This window comes from Ochlerotatus camptorhynchus, unplaced genomic scaffold (genome assembly GCF_037179485.1).
Source record: "Ochlerotatus camptorhynchus isolate MF236.1 unplaced genomic scaffold, CSIRO-AGI_Acam_v1.1 ptg000193l, whole genome shotgun sequence".
In the NCBI taxonomy this organism is placed as follows: domain Eukaryota; kingdom Metazoa; phylum Arthropoda; class Insecta; order Diptera; family Culicidae; genus Ochlerotatus; species Ochlerotatus camptorhynchus.
In genome coordinates, this window is record NW_027040683.1 from 4473991 (window position 1) to 4492450 (window position 18460).

General features: G+C 40.9%; 1 protein-coding gene across 1 annotated transcript in view; it reads left to right on the plus strand.

Annotated features, from left to right (window-relative positions):
• The first annotated feature begins 15083 nt into the window (after nucleotides 1–15083).
• Nucleotides 15084–18460, plus strand: part of LOC135702488 (myogenesis-regulating glycosidase-like) — a 71472-nt gene continuing 68095 nt past the window's right edge. Inside the window, exon 1 of the mRNA XM_065223535.1 lies at nucleotides 15084–15481. Coding sequence (XP_065079607.1) covers nucleotides 15280–15481 — 202 coding nt within the window. The 5' untranslated portion in view covers nucleotides 15084–15279. The remainder of the gene's footprint in view (nucleotides 15482–18460) is intronic.

Below are 18460 nucleotides of genomic sequence, written 5' to 3' on the forward strand. Positions count from 1 at the left end.
GTTGATAGTTCCGTTAGAGTACGGCAGTGTGAAGATTGTATATAGATATTAGACAAGCGAGCTAGGACAACTTTTAAGGAAGGTACAAATCGGTTTTTTCATCTCTCTTTACCAAACTCCCCCTTTGGAGAGGGATGGTGAGGGGTGTCCCCCCCCCCCCGCCACCACTGGCAAAAAGAGATGAAAACCGACACCTCACCATCCCTCTCCAAAGGGGGAGTTTGGTAAAGAGAGATGAAAAAACCGATTTGTACCTTCCTTAAAAGTTGTCCTAGCTCGCTTGTCTAATATCTATATACAATCTTCACACTGCCGTACTCTAACGGAACTATCAACTCTATGCTTTCATCTACTCCATCTATCGTATAAAAATTACCACTACAGTCTGTTATTTGAAATTAGCATCTTCAACTATATATATTGTTGTTTTATTTCAAAATCTCTTTTGAACGTTCGAGATCTTAGTCGGAGAGGTGTGAAATAAAAAGTAAGAGGTTGTATTCAAGACACGACCGTAGATTTGACGTAGAATTACGTGCTCGGTATCAATATTCGGCGACTGTGTTAGGGAAACCACTTTTTTCCCATCACGAAAACGCTTTGTTTTCTGATGACAAAATTACGCATTTTCGTATACAAAACGCATGGAATTTTTGGTTTATTCAATAGATAAATAAAATGATTGGAGGAATTTCTTGCTAAAATTTTCCAATCGCCAGATATTCGCGATCAATCATATAAGTTCGAGATTTTTTTGCTTTTTTCTAGCATCCTGGGAGAAAACCTTAATTAATTCGAAGTGTTTCTGGTTAATTGGCAAGGTCATGTGGTATTCGGTCATTGCGCGAATTTGTATGTACCACTTCAAAACTGTTACGCATTTGACCACAAACGTTTGGTTGCTGGGTACATGATCAAAGAGCTTTGGAGGTGATGTGGCTGGCAGCAAGGCGAACGAACGTTCAATGAACATTAAATTTTTAAACAACAATAATTTATGGTGGTCCTGAAAAGAACTGGTTTGTCGTGATGGTTGAGTAATGCTGAGCTATTAGCTCGGCTATTACGGTGTTCAACACGGATGAGGCTGGCGAGCTGTATGTTGTTTGGAACGAGGGTGACGCGCTTGACATAGATGGTCCACGACGAGCAACTGAATCCGATCAGCGGTTGAGGACAGCCTTGATAGCTAGCTACTTGCGAAGAGCCTTTCGTTGTGTACTGGAGTGCACCACTCACCACACGCGGTGATTTCAATTTTTGTAATTCAATTTTGAAATTTGTGTTAGGGAAAGCACTTTTCGCACGCAATCGGTGATAATTTTAATTATCATAGCAACAGTTGCACATTCGTGCTTACAATAGTGACATTTTGAAAAATGATAAAGCATTAATTTTAACAGATTCGTAGAAAAATTTCCTATTAATTAAATTTTGTTTTAAATATTAATCTCTGGATCAAAATCAGACCACTTTTACGCCGCAACCGACTTTGGTTTTTGGAATTGCACCCCCAATGTTGCCTTAAAAATACATGGTACACACTTAAACAGAGACCCTGAGTTCGGTAAAAAAAAATACCGTCTTAGATCGGTAATGCTAAAAATTACATATGTTTCGCTGTTTTCTCGCTTTATTGATGAAAACTGTAAATGAAATAACCGAATTTCGGCTATTTAATTTTAATTTAATTAAAACGGTAAACATTTTTACCGGCAGGTCTGTAAATCAGCTTCATCACTGATTTCAGTGAAATATTTTACTGAAGTTTCGGTAAACAAAGCGTTCCATTACTGAGTTCGGTAACGGTCTCGGTAAACGTCAAACTCACCATATTGTGATTTTCGATCGACTTTGAAAACATTCGTGTTCGTGGAAAATAAAAAGGTGAAATTATGGAGGCTGTCATGCCAAGATGAGCAAATCGTAGATAATTTCCTTAAGTAATTAATTTTCGTTATCTTAATAAATATCGATTACAGATGGCCGATGTTGTTGTATGTTTTTTTTTCTGTCGGTCCAAGTTCCATTCCCGTTGGCGACGATCTGAAAACAGCATTTGGAATCTTCATCCAATGCTTCCGGTTTCAGTGTAGCGCCGAATCCTTCCGAATGGGTGGAGCAATTTGCAACACTGCATGGGTTGCAGTGACCGCCACTTTGAAACAATAATAAAGCAAATTACAGTTGAGTCGGTAACCTTTTTAAAAAAATACAGTTCTCGATTTTTTCTAAGAGTGTATGTAAGATTTAAGCATATGATAACTGACATCCGATTGATGACCTTGACAAATGCCCAGAAAATACTCTTTAACAAATTTATGGTGGCCCTGAAAAGGACCGTTTTATTGTGATGGTTGAGTAATGCTGAGCTATTAGATGAGGCTGGTGAGCTGTATGTTGTTTGGAACGAGCGTGACGCTCTTGGCATAGATGGCCTACAGCGACTCACGAAGAGCTACTGATTCCTATCAGTAGCAGAGCGGTTTCTTCCTCTTTCTTCGGGGAATGGATGGTCATGTGGGCTGCAGCTCGCTGCTTGCGGGCAGCCTTTTGTTGTGTACTGGAGAACAATGGACACCACCACATACGGTGATTGAAAAAGTACCGTTCAGTGAGCCCGGATTCAATTCGATTTTGAAATTTGTGTTAGCGAAAGCGCTTTTTGCAGGTAATCGGTGATAATTATGATCACCATTGCAACAGTTGGACATTTGTGTAATTTTCAATAGTGACCAATTGAAAATTAATAAAGTGTTCATTTTAGCGGTTTGGAAGACATTGAAAAAATCATGTAAATTTAGGTGATCTAAGACTGACACATACGAGCGCCAATTTTGACATAAAATTGAGTCATAACAGACGCGAAATTCAGCTCAATCAAACGTACTTTTCATCGAGTAACGAATATTTGAGTCTTTCAGCACTTAATTGTACATGACATGTTTGTTTACTTCTAATATTTTTTGTCAAAAAATGTATTTCGTCAGGTGTAGAATTAGTTATTTCTAAGTAAAGCAGCAAAAAAGGTTATCTTCCATTTAATTCCACTTAATTAATTTTGGTATCCATGACAGATACGTATTTCGACTTCAATGTGCAGTCTTCATCAGTGTCATTCCCACTAAAGAACTTTTCAAAATCTAACCCCCTTAAGTACTCATCCCCTAGGTATAAAAGTCAAGATCACAGGTATAAAAATGAAACTACAATGTGTTGAATCGGAACTAACTAACTAAAACCAAAGATTTAAGTAAACTAAAGGAGAAAAATCTATTCAACTCTCTAATAAGGAAAATCCCAAAGGCTTGGTAGCCATCATAATGAAGTAATGAAATTGGGTTGTTAGCGGAATGCTTAAATAAAACAACATTGGGCTACAAAATGGTGAGTTGACAACCTGGAAGGAGCGGAATACCTAGCCCTGGTCCTCACAAGTTCCTACTTCACGCCTCCTCGAGTCATATGATAACAAAAGACTACCAGCTGAAACATGGACACAGCTGGGTGGCGTAGCCTGGGCAATGTTGCCAGTCCGGCAATAGCAAAGTGAAGAGGTGCGACGCGAACACTGGCGCGGTAACCATAGTACGGTGATAGAGAAAATGCTTCACCAAACCTGAGCGTCTGTTCATCATGGAGGTGCGGCTCAAAACGGCGTCTGTTCTCCATGTTAGGAGCGGCTGATCACCGTCCTAGTGCCAGCGTGGGACTCTAAACAGAGCTGTGCACGATGGTCCCCCGGCGAGACAGACAACTTCAAAGTCGTAGCACTGCAGGAACTTTGCTGGACGGGACAAAAGGTATGGAAAAGCGGGCATCGAGCGGCTACTTTCTACCAGAGCTGTGGCACCACCAACGAGCTGGGAACCGGCTTTGTAGTGCTGGGTAAGATGCACCAACGCGTGATTGGTTGGCAGCCGATCAACGCGAGGATGTGCAAGTTGAGGATTAAGGGCCGTTTCTTCAACTATAACATCATCAACGTGCGCTGCCCACACGAAGGGAGACCCGACGACGAGAAAGAAGCGTTCTATGCGCAGCTGGAGCAGGTGTACGACGGCTGTTCGCAACGGGACGTCAAAATCGTCATCGGCGACATGAACGCTCAGGTAGGACTGGAGGCAATGTATAGACCGGCAATCGGGCCAAACAGCCTGCTTGCCGTATCGAACGACAACGGCCAACGATGCGTGAACTTTGCAGCCTCTCGGGGTATGGTAGTTCGAAGTACCTTTTCCCCCGCAAGGATATCCACAAAGCCACCTGGAGACCTGACCAACACACAGAAAACCAAATCGATCACGTTCTAATCGACGGGAAATTATTCTCCGACATTATCAACGTCCGCACGTACCGCAGTGCGAATATAGATTCGGACCACTACCTAGTTGCAGTATGCATGCGCTCAAAACTCTCAACGGTGCATAACACACGTCGAAGTCGAACGCCGCGACCCAACATTGAGCAACTACGGGACGCCGGAGTTGCCCAGGACTACGCGCAGCAGCTACCCACGGAAAAGCAGCTTGGCGCAGCTTCTCTTGAAGATGGCTGGAGGGACATCCGTTCAGCCATAGGTAGTATTGCTGCAGCGGCACTAGGTACTGCAATCCCGGACCGAAGAAATGACTGGTTTGACGGCGAATGCAAACTGTTAGTAGAGGAGAAGAATGCAGCACGGGCGAGAATGCTGCAACACCGCACGAGATTGAATGTAGAGCGATACAGACAAGCGCGGAACAGACAAAACTCGGTTTTCCGAAGGAAGAAGCGTCAGCAGGAAGACCGAGATCGCGAGACGATGGAAAATCTGTACCGCGTAAACGACACACGGAAGTTCTATGAGAAGCTAAATAGTTCGCGCAAAGGCTACGTGCCGCAAGCCGATATGTGCAAGGACTTGGACGGTAACCTTCTCACGAACGAGTGTGAGGTGATTGAGAGGTGGAAGCAGTACTATGACGAGCACCTCAACGGTGATGCAGCAGAAAACGAAGGTGGCACGGCAACAGACCTTGGAGCACGCGCAGAAGACGACAGACTACCGGCCCCTGATCTTCAAGAAGTTGAGGAGGAGATCGGTCGGCTGAAGAACAACAAAGCAACTGGTGTAGATCAACTACCAAGTGAGCTATAAAAATACGGTGGTGAAGCACTGGCTAGAGCGCTGCCCTGGGTAATTGCCAAGATTTGGAAGGAGGAGATATTACCGGAGGAGTGGATGGAAGGTGTCGTATGCCCAATCTACAAAAAGGGCGACAAGTTGGATTGCTGCAACTACCGCGCGATCACACTGCTGAGCGCCGCCTACAAGGTACTCTCCCAAATTCTATGCCGCCGTCTGTCACCATTTGCAAGAGAGTTCGTGGGGCAATACCAGGCGGGATTCATGGGTGCCCGCGCTACCACGGACCAAATTTTCGCGATTTGGCAGGTTCTGCAGAAATGCCGCGAATACAACGTGCCCACACATCATTTGTTCATCGATTTCAAATCCGCATACGACACAATCGATCGAGATCAGCTATGGCAGATTATGCACGAGTACGGATTTCCGGACAAACTGACGCGATTGGTCAAGGCAACGATGGATTGAGTGATGTGCGTTGTTCGAGTATCCGGGAGGACACCCTTTGAATCTCGAAGGGGGTTACGGCAAGGTGATGGACTTTCGTGTCTGCTGTTCAACATCACGTTAGAAGGTGTGATCAGCAGAGCTGGGATAGACACGAGTGGCACGATATTCAGGAAGTCCATCCAGCTCCTTGGCTTCGCCGATGACATTGACATAATGGCACGGAACTTTGAGAACGTAAACGTACATCAGACTGAAGGCTGAAGCTAGGCGTACATCAGACTGAAGGCTGAAGTTAGGCGGATTGGACTTGCCATCAACGCATCGAAGACAAAATACATGAAAGGAAGAGGTTCTAGGGAAGACAATGTTAGCCTCTCACACCGAGTTCAGATTGACGGTGACGAAATCGAGGTGGTCGATGAGTTCGTGTATTTGGGCTCACTGGTGACCGCCGAAAATGATACCAGCAGAGAAATTCAAATACGCATTATGGCAGGGAATCATGCCTACTTTGGACTCCGGAGGACGCTCCGGTCGAATAGAATTCGACGCCGCACGAAGTTGACTATCTACAAGACGCTGATTAGACCGGTGGTCCTCTACGGCCACGAGACCTGGACTATGCTCGTGGAGGACCAACGCGCCCTTGGTGTTTTCGAACGGAAGGTGTTGCGTACCATCTACGGTGGAGTGCAGATGGATGACGGAACGTGTAGGAGGCGAATGAACCATGAATTGCACCAGCTGCTGGGAGAACCATCCATCGTCCACATTGCAAAAATTGGGCGACTACGGTGGGCTGGGCACGTCGTAAGAATGCCGCACGACGACCCAGTGAAAATGGTTCTAGAAAGCGACCCAACAGGAACAAGAAGAAGAGGCGCGCAGCGGGCAAGGTGGATCGACTACGAGGCTGGCGAATTGTGGCCATGGATCGAGTAGAATGGAGACGACTTCTTCGGACAGCAGAGGACAACAAGGCCTTAGCCTGATTGGTAAGGTAAGGTAAGCTAACAACCCAATTTCATTACTTCATTATTTGTAAGTGTTGCATTAGGGGACGTAATTTAATTTGAATATTCATCCATTTCTTATGTTTTTGTGCTTATCTACCGACTCGACAAAACCATGTGACATGACAAATTGAACTATAAGAATGGGGAACTAGTATCCTTTCCAACAAGATAAAGACATCAGAAATCCTATGAAAACTGTCGAATGTATTACAAAAATCATGAAGTTTTTTATGTTGTGTGCTCGATGAGCTAAGCAACATAAACGTGTTATACAATTATCCGTATATGTGGATAAGTGTAAGTATAATACATATGGAACAGTTTTTCAAATGAGGTCAGTAATGTGGATGATGTTGTGTGTTGTGTCAACTTAGCTCTAATAAATCACACCACCTATATATACAATTAAATTACTCACTTGAATGAGCTGGGAGTGTAAGCGTTTACAAAACTACGTTATGTTTAATTCGAATATTTTCAGCTCATTAAATCAGTCAATTTACGCGTCAAATTAGCTCAGATGTTTTTAAGCCGTCCGATTGACTTACATCTGACCAACGGAAATTCCTTCCCACATTTACGACCGAATCACTAACTTTCCCATTTGTAAGCGATTGTGTTTGTGTCTTAGTAATGACAGTGAATGTGTCGAAGGAAAACAAATTTTCACGTGAAAAGATTTTTTTTATGAAACCCATTTCTGAAAATCTCTAACTGCTGTAAATCATACTTATTTTCCCTAGGGGTTGTTAATAAACCACGTTGACGTTTGTGGGAGGACGGGCGGTGGACAAGTCTCTACGGTGCATACAAATATCAAATAAGTTGGAGTCTAAAACCTCTCCAAAACTGTCTACGTAGTTTACGGACAGCCCCCACTAACCTAGCCCATCTTCCATCATTGACCCAAGTGGACTAGAATTTTAAATTTCTCTCAAAGCAACATTCCATTCCATCGCGAAAAACTTCACCCAACATGTGCAATACCGCTCGAATGTGGTCAATGACTCGTACTTTAAGTATCACCACCCACTCCGCGGGAACTGACGGATAGGCGTTTTCCGTCACCCATCCCAGACGCACGCGTTTTCCCCGAACCGTATCCTGCGGTTGATCTCTTCTTTTATTCAGGTTAAGACCGTTCGCGCGCTAACAGGTTCGCTCGTTTCGGTTGGCGGTCGATCTTTGAGCTTTGCTCAGTTGGTCCCACGATCTCGTCGCGGTAGCACAGTCAAATGTATGTGTACATATTGTAAATCAAGAAGGAGGGAAATTTTTCCCTAAAGGGCGGGTGGGAATCGCTTGTGGGGAGGGTTTGTAACGGTGCGACGACGAAGACGACAGTGAAGTTAGACGCGCAGACGATGACAGAAGTTTGCGTGTAACGAATTAAGTGATCTTGTACCGAAAAGTGAGAGTGAAATGAAAACACGCCATTAGTAGTCACATCATATGCTTTACCGCTGGCGCGTAGAACCACCGAAGATGTCGGTTGGTTGAAGATATGCTATTTGGCTACTTAAACATGATACATCATTATTAGGAGGGGAATTAGAAATTGTGACTTGGCTCATTCGAAGAAAATTCTGTATGTGCGTCGAGTGAAAAGGAGTGCAAACACTCTGTCCGATGGGGATTGTAAATCGCAATTGATTTATGATTTTGACCGTGCCATAAATCAATCCAGATCGTCTCGGGCCGGTAATCAGTGGAATTATATTGGTTGGTGACTGGTGTGTGGTGATAAAACAGTGGCGGTCTTGTCTAGTATACTAATTGACAGTCTTATTGCCATAATTAGGCGATGGGTTGTTTCGAGAAATTGATATCTGTGTTTTTATGAGCGAAGAGTTAGAGTGATAAGTGACAAGACACGCTGCGCCGAGCGGACTTGAAGGGGTCTAGGAATTGTTCAGTTTATAGCATATAGGGTGACGGATCCTACATTGATTCTGATACATAAAAGTTTGTTTGTTTCCAATTCGTTTATTTAAGGGTCAAATTTCGTAAAACAACTCAACGGAGCCGAGTAACATTGAATACAAAAAAAAAAGTATTATGTAGCGCGCAAAATGTGGCTATTGGTTTTCCGTCTTCTGAAACGTTCCTTGGCTCGACAAACGGACAGCTTAAGCACCACCTCCGTGGAGGACTGTCCGTCGACTCTGTGGTTCAAACTGATCAAGTGATCCGAGTCTCGAACTCGAACGATGGAGATTTTTTAACGGTAGTGTGGGCGCATGTTGTTCCAAATAAGGGCGAACTTCCGCCGCCTCGAAAGTGGTTTTGAAAGCAACTGAACACTCTATCTCCGACACGAAAGCGTTGAAAGATTCGCCCCTGTGATGCTTCAGTTCATGAATCCTTTGCCGAATCCCTTGATCCTGATTTGGATTTCTAAACCGAAATCGTATTCTCTCTTCGATGTCATCCCAATCCTCGAACCCATCAACGTATGTGAAGAACCAATCCGAGGCTTGTCCTTCGAAGATCAGGCGAATGTCTCTTAATAGACTCTGCCCTGAAACTCGTTCAAGTTCCGCTATCTTCTTCAGTTTATACAGAAAATTATCTACCGATACAGTTCTGTTGTCTCCGGAAAAGGAGAGCTTCCAGTGGTCAATCCTTCGAAAGTATTGAAAATCTCTGCTCATTCTTCAACGGTATCTAACCGATCCGCTGGTTATATCGTTACTGGTACTCCTACCCTCGTTGTTTCATCGATCCTTCGATCGTACTCAGGTCCCTTCGTGTTTACTACTTCTTTCTTGTCCTCTGCGGCTTTGCCTCCCTCTATCCGGCTCATAGCTGTCGGAATCTGTGGCTTGTGACTTGTCTTTAGCTGGTTTGGCTGGTTTCGTTCGTTCTATCATCCCACGATCCTTACTCGTGTTCTTTTGGTCGTCCTTGGTTCTCAGATTTCCCAATCGCTGCAATGTGTTCTTGAGGTCCACAAAAAATTGCTGCACGGTAGGTTGGCTGTTTGTCATTCCCCTTTGAATCATTCTTGTTGTGGTTTGGTCGTGTAGGTAGTAGTTTAGGTTTTGATTCAGTCTTATTCGGATCCTTAGGTTTTCCATCTTGGTCTGTTGTGTCATCTTTAATCGTCCTGAGAAGTTCGTTATGCGTATTTTCCATATCTACGTTTGACGTCTCCCCTCTTTTAACCCATAAATAGTAATGTCTTAACCGGGACACTAGCTTTGGATCCTACTCTTCTTCTATTGCTTGTCGGATCTGCTGAACGCGATTCGTGATCATATTAACCTCCTGCTCAAATTGGTATGGAGGCCTGTGTTCCATTCCTTCTTTTTGATCTGTTTGAAATAGCCTACGCAACAACCGAAGTTTTGTTTGAATGTCCTTCCCAGTATCTTCTGAATAATTTCGCATGGAGCTCATTAGCTCATAATTGATTTGTTCAGTCGTCAAATAATCAGCGTGTGGATACTTCCTTTTTGTAAATTTGCGTTTCTGGACAATGAGGTTACAAATAAATTAACAAATCCCTAGACAGTCGTGCACTTGAGATAAGGTTTTATTCTATGATATGTATACGAGATTGATGTATGAAACCTTATTTTATACATGACCAGTGTGTAAATAATTTAAAAATGTATCATTTCCCAATTTTTTTTCACTCGATTGCTCTGCGCTACTGGGCCATCGCGATCGTCTCGGTCATATCAACTACATTCTCTTCCATTTCTTCCACATATTTCTCCGTTTCCTGGTCGTTGTTGTTCAAAGACGCACCTTCCACCACTACACCAACATACGACGAACTGCTGCTGCTTTGCTTTCAGTTGTGCTGCTGCTATTCTTCGTCGTGGTGTTGCTTCTCTTGTTCCTTCCGGGTCTTCCGCTTGGGGCAGGAGTTCATCCGATGCACCTCCGTATTTCAAAGGAAGCATTTATTCTTATTACCGTCTTAACATATATTCCCTTTCCGATTGATGAAATGTAGCTAGGTGTGAATTTCCATATTCACATCCATGTACACACCACGTACACCTGTGTACATGTCTAAGCACAGCTTAACCGCAAATTTCTCCCGGATGACACTTTTACTTTCCCATATTTCCCCAGGCTGGGTGTCTACTCAATGAAGATCAGCAAATTCCCTGATTTTCCAGAAGATTATCCCAAAAAAATTCCAGGTACAGTACCTAGTACGTCTTTGGCAGGACTCATCAGCTTTCCTCAGATATGTACCAACCGGTGAACACTCGTGTTTGTTTCAGTTACCGTGGGGACGTAATTTGTGATTAGCCCCGGTCCCTTTCAAATTGTATCATTATTTATGTACGGTCCTTATATTTGAAATGACGTTTCATATTCATCTAGGGATGGCCGACTTTCATTCGAATAATCGATTAATCGATTAACGAACCGAAAAGTAAAATATTTGTAATCGGTTATATAATGCCGATATAAGCATTGGCATCTCCAGAGGGTCATCACCGATCGTTTCAAACATGTGCTGCACTCTCATTGGTGGAAAAATGGTAGTACAGTGAACAAAAAAAATCGATTAGTTGTTAATCGAGTAATTAAAAAATAGGACATCTCTGATTTTGGTGTGATTGTTTTGATAAAAATGAGCGCAAAATTTCATCTCTACTGAGGGGGCAGCAAAACCACAAAATTACCTTGAATACGGGGGGTATTTATTGGATGAAAGGGACCGTGAAAGAGGACACTAAAATAGAAAGCTTTTCTTCCGACAGTTTCATCTTAGTATTCATCTTTGTATGTACCAGTGTGACCCATGAAAAATGGTCCAGTACAATCTCAAATTGAGTAAAGCGATCGATACATTTTATAGAATGCAAAAAAGACAGAATCACGTGTTGCCAAAAACATGCACCGCAATTTTCTTTAATTCACAAATTTTAAATGTGGTAAGCGCCAGATTATAAGTGCAAGCAGTAACCGGGATGTTACTATGATTGACAGCGATGTGTGAAGGAAACTGCAACCTACCGAGATGGTTCTACAAAAAAGGCTTGCATAATCGCATACAATTTTCAGCAATTTCCGTGATCCGTTTCTTACCTCGATTTACTCCATGATACGAGAAGAGGTCTTTGACATGGACATTTTCTCATCCTTAGAAGTCCTTTTGCAACTGTTTCCGAATTCCACGCTAGGGGCAGCAATTCACTCAGTTCTGCTACATCTTGCATATGAAACACTTGTCTTTAATCCCATTATAATTTTCTTTTTCTTTGAGCTTGTTGTGACCCAGCTTCACAAGAAAACTATTCCGGATTATACGCTTAACCAATTGCTAATCGATTGAAAATCGTAAAAGCAGCGCTTTCACCTCTAAAATTCTGTAAGTTAATTCCATTTCAATAGTAACAACATGACAATATTAAAACTTTAAAGGTTTACAAAATGCATAAATGACGTAGCATTTTAGGGTGACTTTCCTGAGATGTGCTTTAATTATAGGTTGCTTAGGCTGTGTTCCATTTGATGATTTTTCACTTCAATTTGACGCTTCGAAAATAAATTAATATGCGCGAAAATCCCTTTGTGTCTGTCAGCAGGTTCATTTGAAAATTTTCCATCTGTCAAATTTAAGTTAAAATTCACCAAATGGAACCCAGCCAGAACGAGTTTGGTATGTTCAGTTAATGTTAATTCTCAATATTTGAAATCTTTGATACCTACTTAGCTGTTCAGTATATCTTCCAAAATACAGGTATTCCATATCGTAACTGGCCTTGTTCACTTCTGTTGATGTTGACCTTTCTATGCATATTTATTTCACTCATCCTGTTCCTTGGGGGTAGCCTGTTCTAAAAAAAAATCGACATTTACAATTTTTGAAGATTCCGGGTGAAACATCTATTAAGAGACGCCAGTTTGCAACTCTAATTAAAAATTAGAAATGAACAACTATCCTCAAACTACACCGAGTAATTAAGTTGTTTGAAACTAGCGAGGTCAGTCATAATTATTAGTAAGTTTCGCTGAATTTGAATTAAATTCCCTGAGTCTCCCTGATTTTCCAGGTCCAAACATGAATTCTCTGATTTTCCCTGATTTTCCAGGTTTTCCAGGTTTTCCAGGTAGTCGACACCCTGCCAGCACACTAACCCTAGCGCATGGTCACAAAGGTCCGGTGTAAAGCCATATTGAACGTAGTCCCCTGCATGTGAAATGCTGCTGCTTTTCCAATCGCATAATGGGACTTAATCTTCCGAGTTAAAAGTCAAGGCATGGAGTATCGCTTCTTCTTCGGATTTAAACTTTATGAAAAGTCCTTTCTCCTTCGCAATCCGATAAGGAGCTTCCATTTGAATCGGTTCCACATCTACTGATTTCACGAAATTGACAATTTCACCCATGTTTGGTTGTTCACTTCCATTGCTGAAGCTGAACTTGATGGTATTCTTTATTTCACACATGTCGCTTCTAACGGCAGCGAAAAAAGCGACCGAGCTGCTGGCAATGAACAAAGCGCAACTTTTAGGGTGGTCAGTGAGTGTTCATTTTACAATTCCTGTTTTTCCCGTTTTTCTCGGTTCAAACGAACCAATATAAAAATCCGGGAAATTTATTAGATTTGAACCGAAGACAACAAATCAAGAAGACTGGCAACTATTCCATTTTTTCATACGAACGCTATGAGACAGGTACAATTGCGTCATCTGCAGCTCAAAGGTAAATGCTTCGAACGAATTTGATTGCAAATATTACATCCACAGAAGAAGGGTTTGTGTATTTGCTGATTTTTCTATGCGTTGCTTCCATCTTCACTCAAGCGCAGCGCCATTGTATCTGTCGCTTGGATTCTGGCAATGTTGCCAGTCTTCTTGATTTGGTGTCTTCGGTTCAAATCTAATAAATTTCCCGGATTTTTATATTGGTTCAATGATTACATTTTTTGAAGACCTGATCAAAAACCTTTTTTTTAATTTATTGGTGAGAAAATTATCTTTAGTAGCAAAACTAGAGGAAGCATTTTTCAAAGCAAAAAAAATACTACATGGTTCCCTTAATATATTAAAAAACGAACCATCAATCTTAATGATAATGTTTTGATAAATTCATTAATTCGTTCATCCCACAATAATGGACATGCTAATAATAATTTCTCGTAACTATTCTTAACTGTGGGAACTGTGTGTGTGCTACCGAATTGCAAAGGGCGATTGATTTATGACATTGTTTTAGAAATCTTGAACATGAAACAAATTAAATCTAGGGGAAAAAAGTGAATCTCGAATCAAGATAATGTTGTTACACTACATTTCTATATGAATTTTTAAAATTATGGGATTTAAGAAAATTTCTTTCATTCTGAGACATTTACATTTGTTTAGAGTTTAAGACTGAAACATTTTTTTCGAGGTTTAAGACTTTGTAACATTTTCATAATCCTAGATATAGAAAAAAATTGCATCAACAATCTAAGACGGAGAAAATTACTCAAAATGAAGAATTTTCATTTTGAAAAATCTTTAAGATTTGAACGAAAAAATCATTTTAATCAATCCTGGAAAATATTCAAGGCTCTGGGACATGGAACAATTTTCATGTTTCAAACAATTTAAAGAATATAGAATTCCCAAGCAACATTACATGTTTTATCGAGGTTTTAAAGCATTCTACAAGTCTAAACTATGGTCGACAGAACCCTCATAAAACCATAATTATTACTTGGGTTCTGACGTAAATTCGTATAGAATTTAAAGTTACAAATAAATACTGAAAAGAATTCTAACAATTTTCGGGGGTCAGAGGTATCAGTCTTGTTTCTACACAGCAACTGGATTTTATGGATAATGCTAGTTAATATTTTCACAACAGTATGTCCGTTTGAAATTCCAGACTCCATTATCTGAGTTATAAAATTCTCTTCAACACTGTTATCAGATACTAGAGAGATACTAGTGTCATAAACTTACCGAATGTCCAAAAATTTTACCATTGACCATCAGCTCAGCTTTTTGACCGGTCATGAAACGATCATCTCTCTGTCTCTGTTAACATTTCGTAACTGCACCGTGCAGTCACCACGCCAATTCCCAGCAGCACTTGAAGTCACGTGATTCCGCACATCGTGATCGCGCGCGCAATCGAACTCCGCTCTACTTGCTCCTCATCCCTGCAAGAGAACAGCGAGAAAAATCGGAAAATTTCAGAGTCAAAGAAAACGATCCGTTAACATCACGTGTTTGTCTTCCTAATTGCTCTCAACAATTTTCCCGAACATTTATGAGTGAAACGCCGATGGTTCAATAGAAAATATACACAGCAGCAGGAAGCAACGCTTGTTTCGGCGTATTCGTCGACTATGTGTACGGCATTTATTTGTTTGAATGAGAGTCGAGGTTATTTTTAAAAACAAACACCGAAACGAGATCACTCAGGTATATATCCTACTGGCAGTAGAACAAATCCGCCCGCGGAGAGAACATTCATCCTGCTTATTCGATCGGAAAGCATCGCACACCATCCATCCATCAACAACCAGGTCGCAGGCAGTTCAAGCCCGAACAGAGACGGGGAAGCAAACAAATCGGTCGATCAGAAATATTTACTTTCTTCGTTTCGTGATTGGTAGTGATTGTTGTGTTTAAATTTTCAACAGTGCCACCGAAGGGTAACCCCGTAACCTACTATTGAGATTAAACCGAACCCGTGTGTTAAAGCAATGACAGTATGGCGCTAAGAGTGACGCGAAAATGTTTAGTCTATTCGGTGGTGGCAGTGATCGTCGGAGCTGCGGTGCTCGCTACGGCTCTAGTGCTGATCCTGCGGGACGACGAAGAGATCATGAAGAGCTACAAGTTCGGCAGCAGGGATTTGGTGATCCAGCTGGAGGAACAACCCGACCATCGGTACGTGCTCAGTTTGATCAGAGGTGAGTTTTGTGCTGGAGAATGTGTGTTCGATTGGCTGTTGAAAAATGGATAGAAGTGATAGAAGAAACGGCCAGGCTCGCTGCAAGATGCAATGTTCTGTAACTCAATTCTAGAAGAACATTTCAAAAGGTTCCATCTGATTTAACCTATTCCCACAATCGAATCTCTCATTTTATAACCACGGCTATGTACGGCAAATACAGCAGATAATAACCCATATTCTTGTATTCGTTTGAACCGTTCAAACCCTACCAATGTTGCGTGTGTGGTTACAATGGCTCGAACGAAAACAAGAATATGGGTGAATGGTTTTCAGATGAGTTATTAACGAAAGAGAATCGATCAAAGCAGATAGCACCTTTCGAAATGTTCACCTAGAATTAAGTCAATGATGAGAGTTTCCTTTTTTATTAGCGCCAAAATATTGTCAATAATGAAAAATTTGATTTCGTGTTTTAAGATTTCAACCAAACAGCAGCAGATAGATTCATCGGCAACATTTGTCAGGAAGGTTGTGATTTTACTCAGAATATTCCATTGATTATAACAATTTTAGTGAGCAGCGGCCCTGTATTGATGAACCCACTGATTATTGTTCAAAATATTTACATGCAAATATTGACGTGAAAATATTGATAGAAGTTTTAACGAAATGGGTGGTGGGTGCACTAATGTCATTGTAATTGTTCATACTCAGAAGCTATACCCGATCTCAACAAACTCTACCGAAATCAGAACAGCTAAACTACTCGGTAAGATTTTGGCATGGCACAATTGTATTAAGCAACTTTATATCAAGCTCTTTTCAATAATTGCAACATGTGAATAATGCAGAATAAGTTTAAAATTGTTCTAGAGCCAAATTTGTTTTGTAAGGAAGGTTAAACCATAGAGGTAACTCTAAGACTAGAAGGTCTCGATGAAACGTGCTCAACTTTTTGGCTCAGCTCTGGTACTGTCTTCGGTCCCAAGCTAATCGATGCACCCCTCGAAACATAGAAAACTCCACGAACCCCTCATTTTATCTGTCAAACTTTCATAGCGAATAAAAAAAAACATAGTGTAGTACTAGAATTTCGAAAAGAATGGAGTCCGATTTGCTTGGGACCACTAGGCTAGTCAAGCAGTGAGCCAATTTAAAATCGATAGTTTCGCATTGATTGTTGGTCAAACTATCACCGAACAGCTCAGCCGCTCTGAACATTTCAAGTGTGAACAATATGCTTTCCCTAAGCGGTCCCTCCGCGTTCTACCTCTGTTAACCCAAAAACCTAAAGCTGATTCAAAGATTATAATATAGAGCGTATAAAATAAAATATCCACCTGCACTGTATTGTCCATTCAGACATCATTAGACCCTAACCCACTTACTTAGGCAGACTTCAGAATCGTCCAGTGTGCAGTGCGCTCTACACTCCAAGTTCCCTTTTTTTTCAAATTCACCCTAAATTTGATATTTCACCCCTTTGAGTGTTTATTAATCACAATGAAACATTGTGACAGAGCACGGGCTTGAGATTACTAGAGTATTAAATAATCTAAAGGGTGTCCACGATGAAATTGCCACACTATGAAATTGCTCTAACTTTTTAACCGTTGGGTAGAATTTAATGAAAATTTGGGTGGATTTAGTTCATAGTGCATTATTTACATCCTGCAAGTTTTAAAGTCCTGTGATCAAAACTCGCGGAAATGGAGTCGAAAGAACAGCCTAGGTCCTATTTAGGATTATATCTGAAAAATCTAAATCTGGCCAACGCCCACCAACGAAACTTCTGTCGTAGGTGCACTATTGAGTGAAAATTGGATGACGTCTCCTTCGATTGACTTGAAACTTAGGTAACAAATTTGTTTGTTATCGGCAATCATTTTTGCTCAAATTTGGCCGCATTGAATCTTACCAAAAAATAACATAAAATTAAGTATTTGTTTGTTTCACAACAGGCAGACACAATCAATTATGGACGACGTAATTGTTCGAGACACAGTACCGACAAATCCGGCTCGAAGGACCAACATATTAACGCACATTTAGCTGGACAAATGCACTGATTTCTTCTCAGGTGGACAAACGAATAGTTGCAATTGTTCTTTGTGACAGTCTGTTTATTGAACATGGTAACGAAACACTTATCTTCTGGTCAGGTATCCCAAGTAACAATTTGGGTTTTATGAGGGTTCTGCAGACTATGATTTAGACTTGTAGAATGCTTTAAAACCTTGTCAAAACTTGAAATGTTACTTAGGTATGCTTCACTGGACTGTATTTAGGACTAGAGACTACAGATGACTTAAGACTAATGGATAATGGTTAAGAGAGTGTTTAGTGGTTTTATAGTCTCCCGAGACTGTCTATTTTGGCGGGAGACCCGATTTAGTGCCGAACATTATTAAAATGGAATCTCGTTTGTTTCTAGAGCAATAGAGGACTGCTCGAACAAGGCTCTAGACAGTACTAAGATAATGAATCTTCTGCTTAGTGGCACAAACGGTATTCGATATTTTTCAATAAATCATATCACGAAAACATCACTTCTAATCGAAAAAAAAAACGTCTGAGACAAAGTTGTAAGAAAAAATAAAGTATTTCTAGGGAAAAAAATGAAGGTTATAAAATATTACCAATTGTTGGTAAAAAATCGAAAAAGTGTTGAAAGCTTAAATAACGAAAATATATTATTTTCAATCATTTTTGAATATTTATTTAGGTAGTAAATAAAATTATTGAAAAATACTAACTTTTGTGAAATGTTCAAATTGAACACTAAGCTTAAAAACCGTTAAACAATAGCTTTTGGTCAAATTTAAAACTTTGTATTTACATTTTTGTAATTTTTGCACATACCTAGTATGGAAGAATTTCATGCCAACTCGACTATGGAGTTGGCAGCACCCTCTCAGATTCCGATGAAAAATTGTGGGTGTAAAATTGTTGTCTACTCAAACAACTTTGCATATTTATTTTTCTTTAAAAAAAT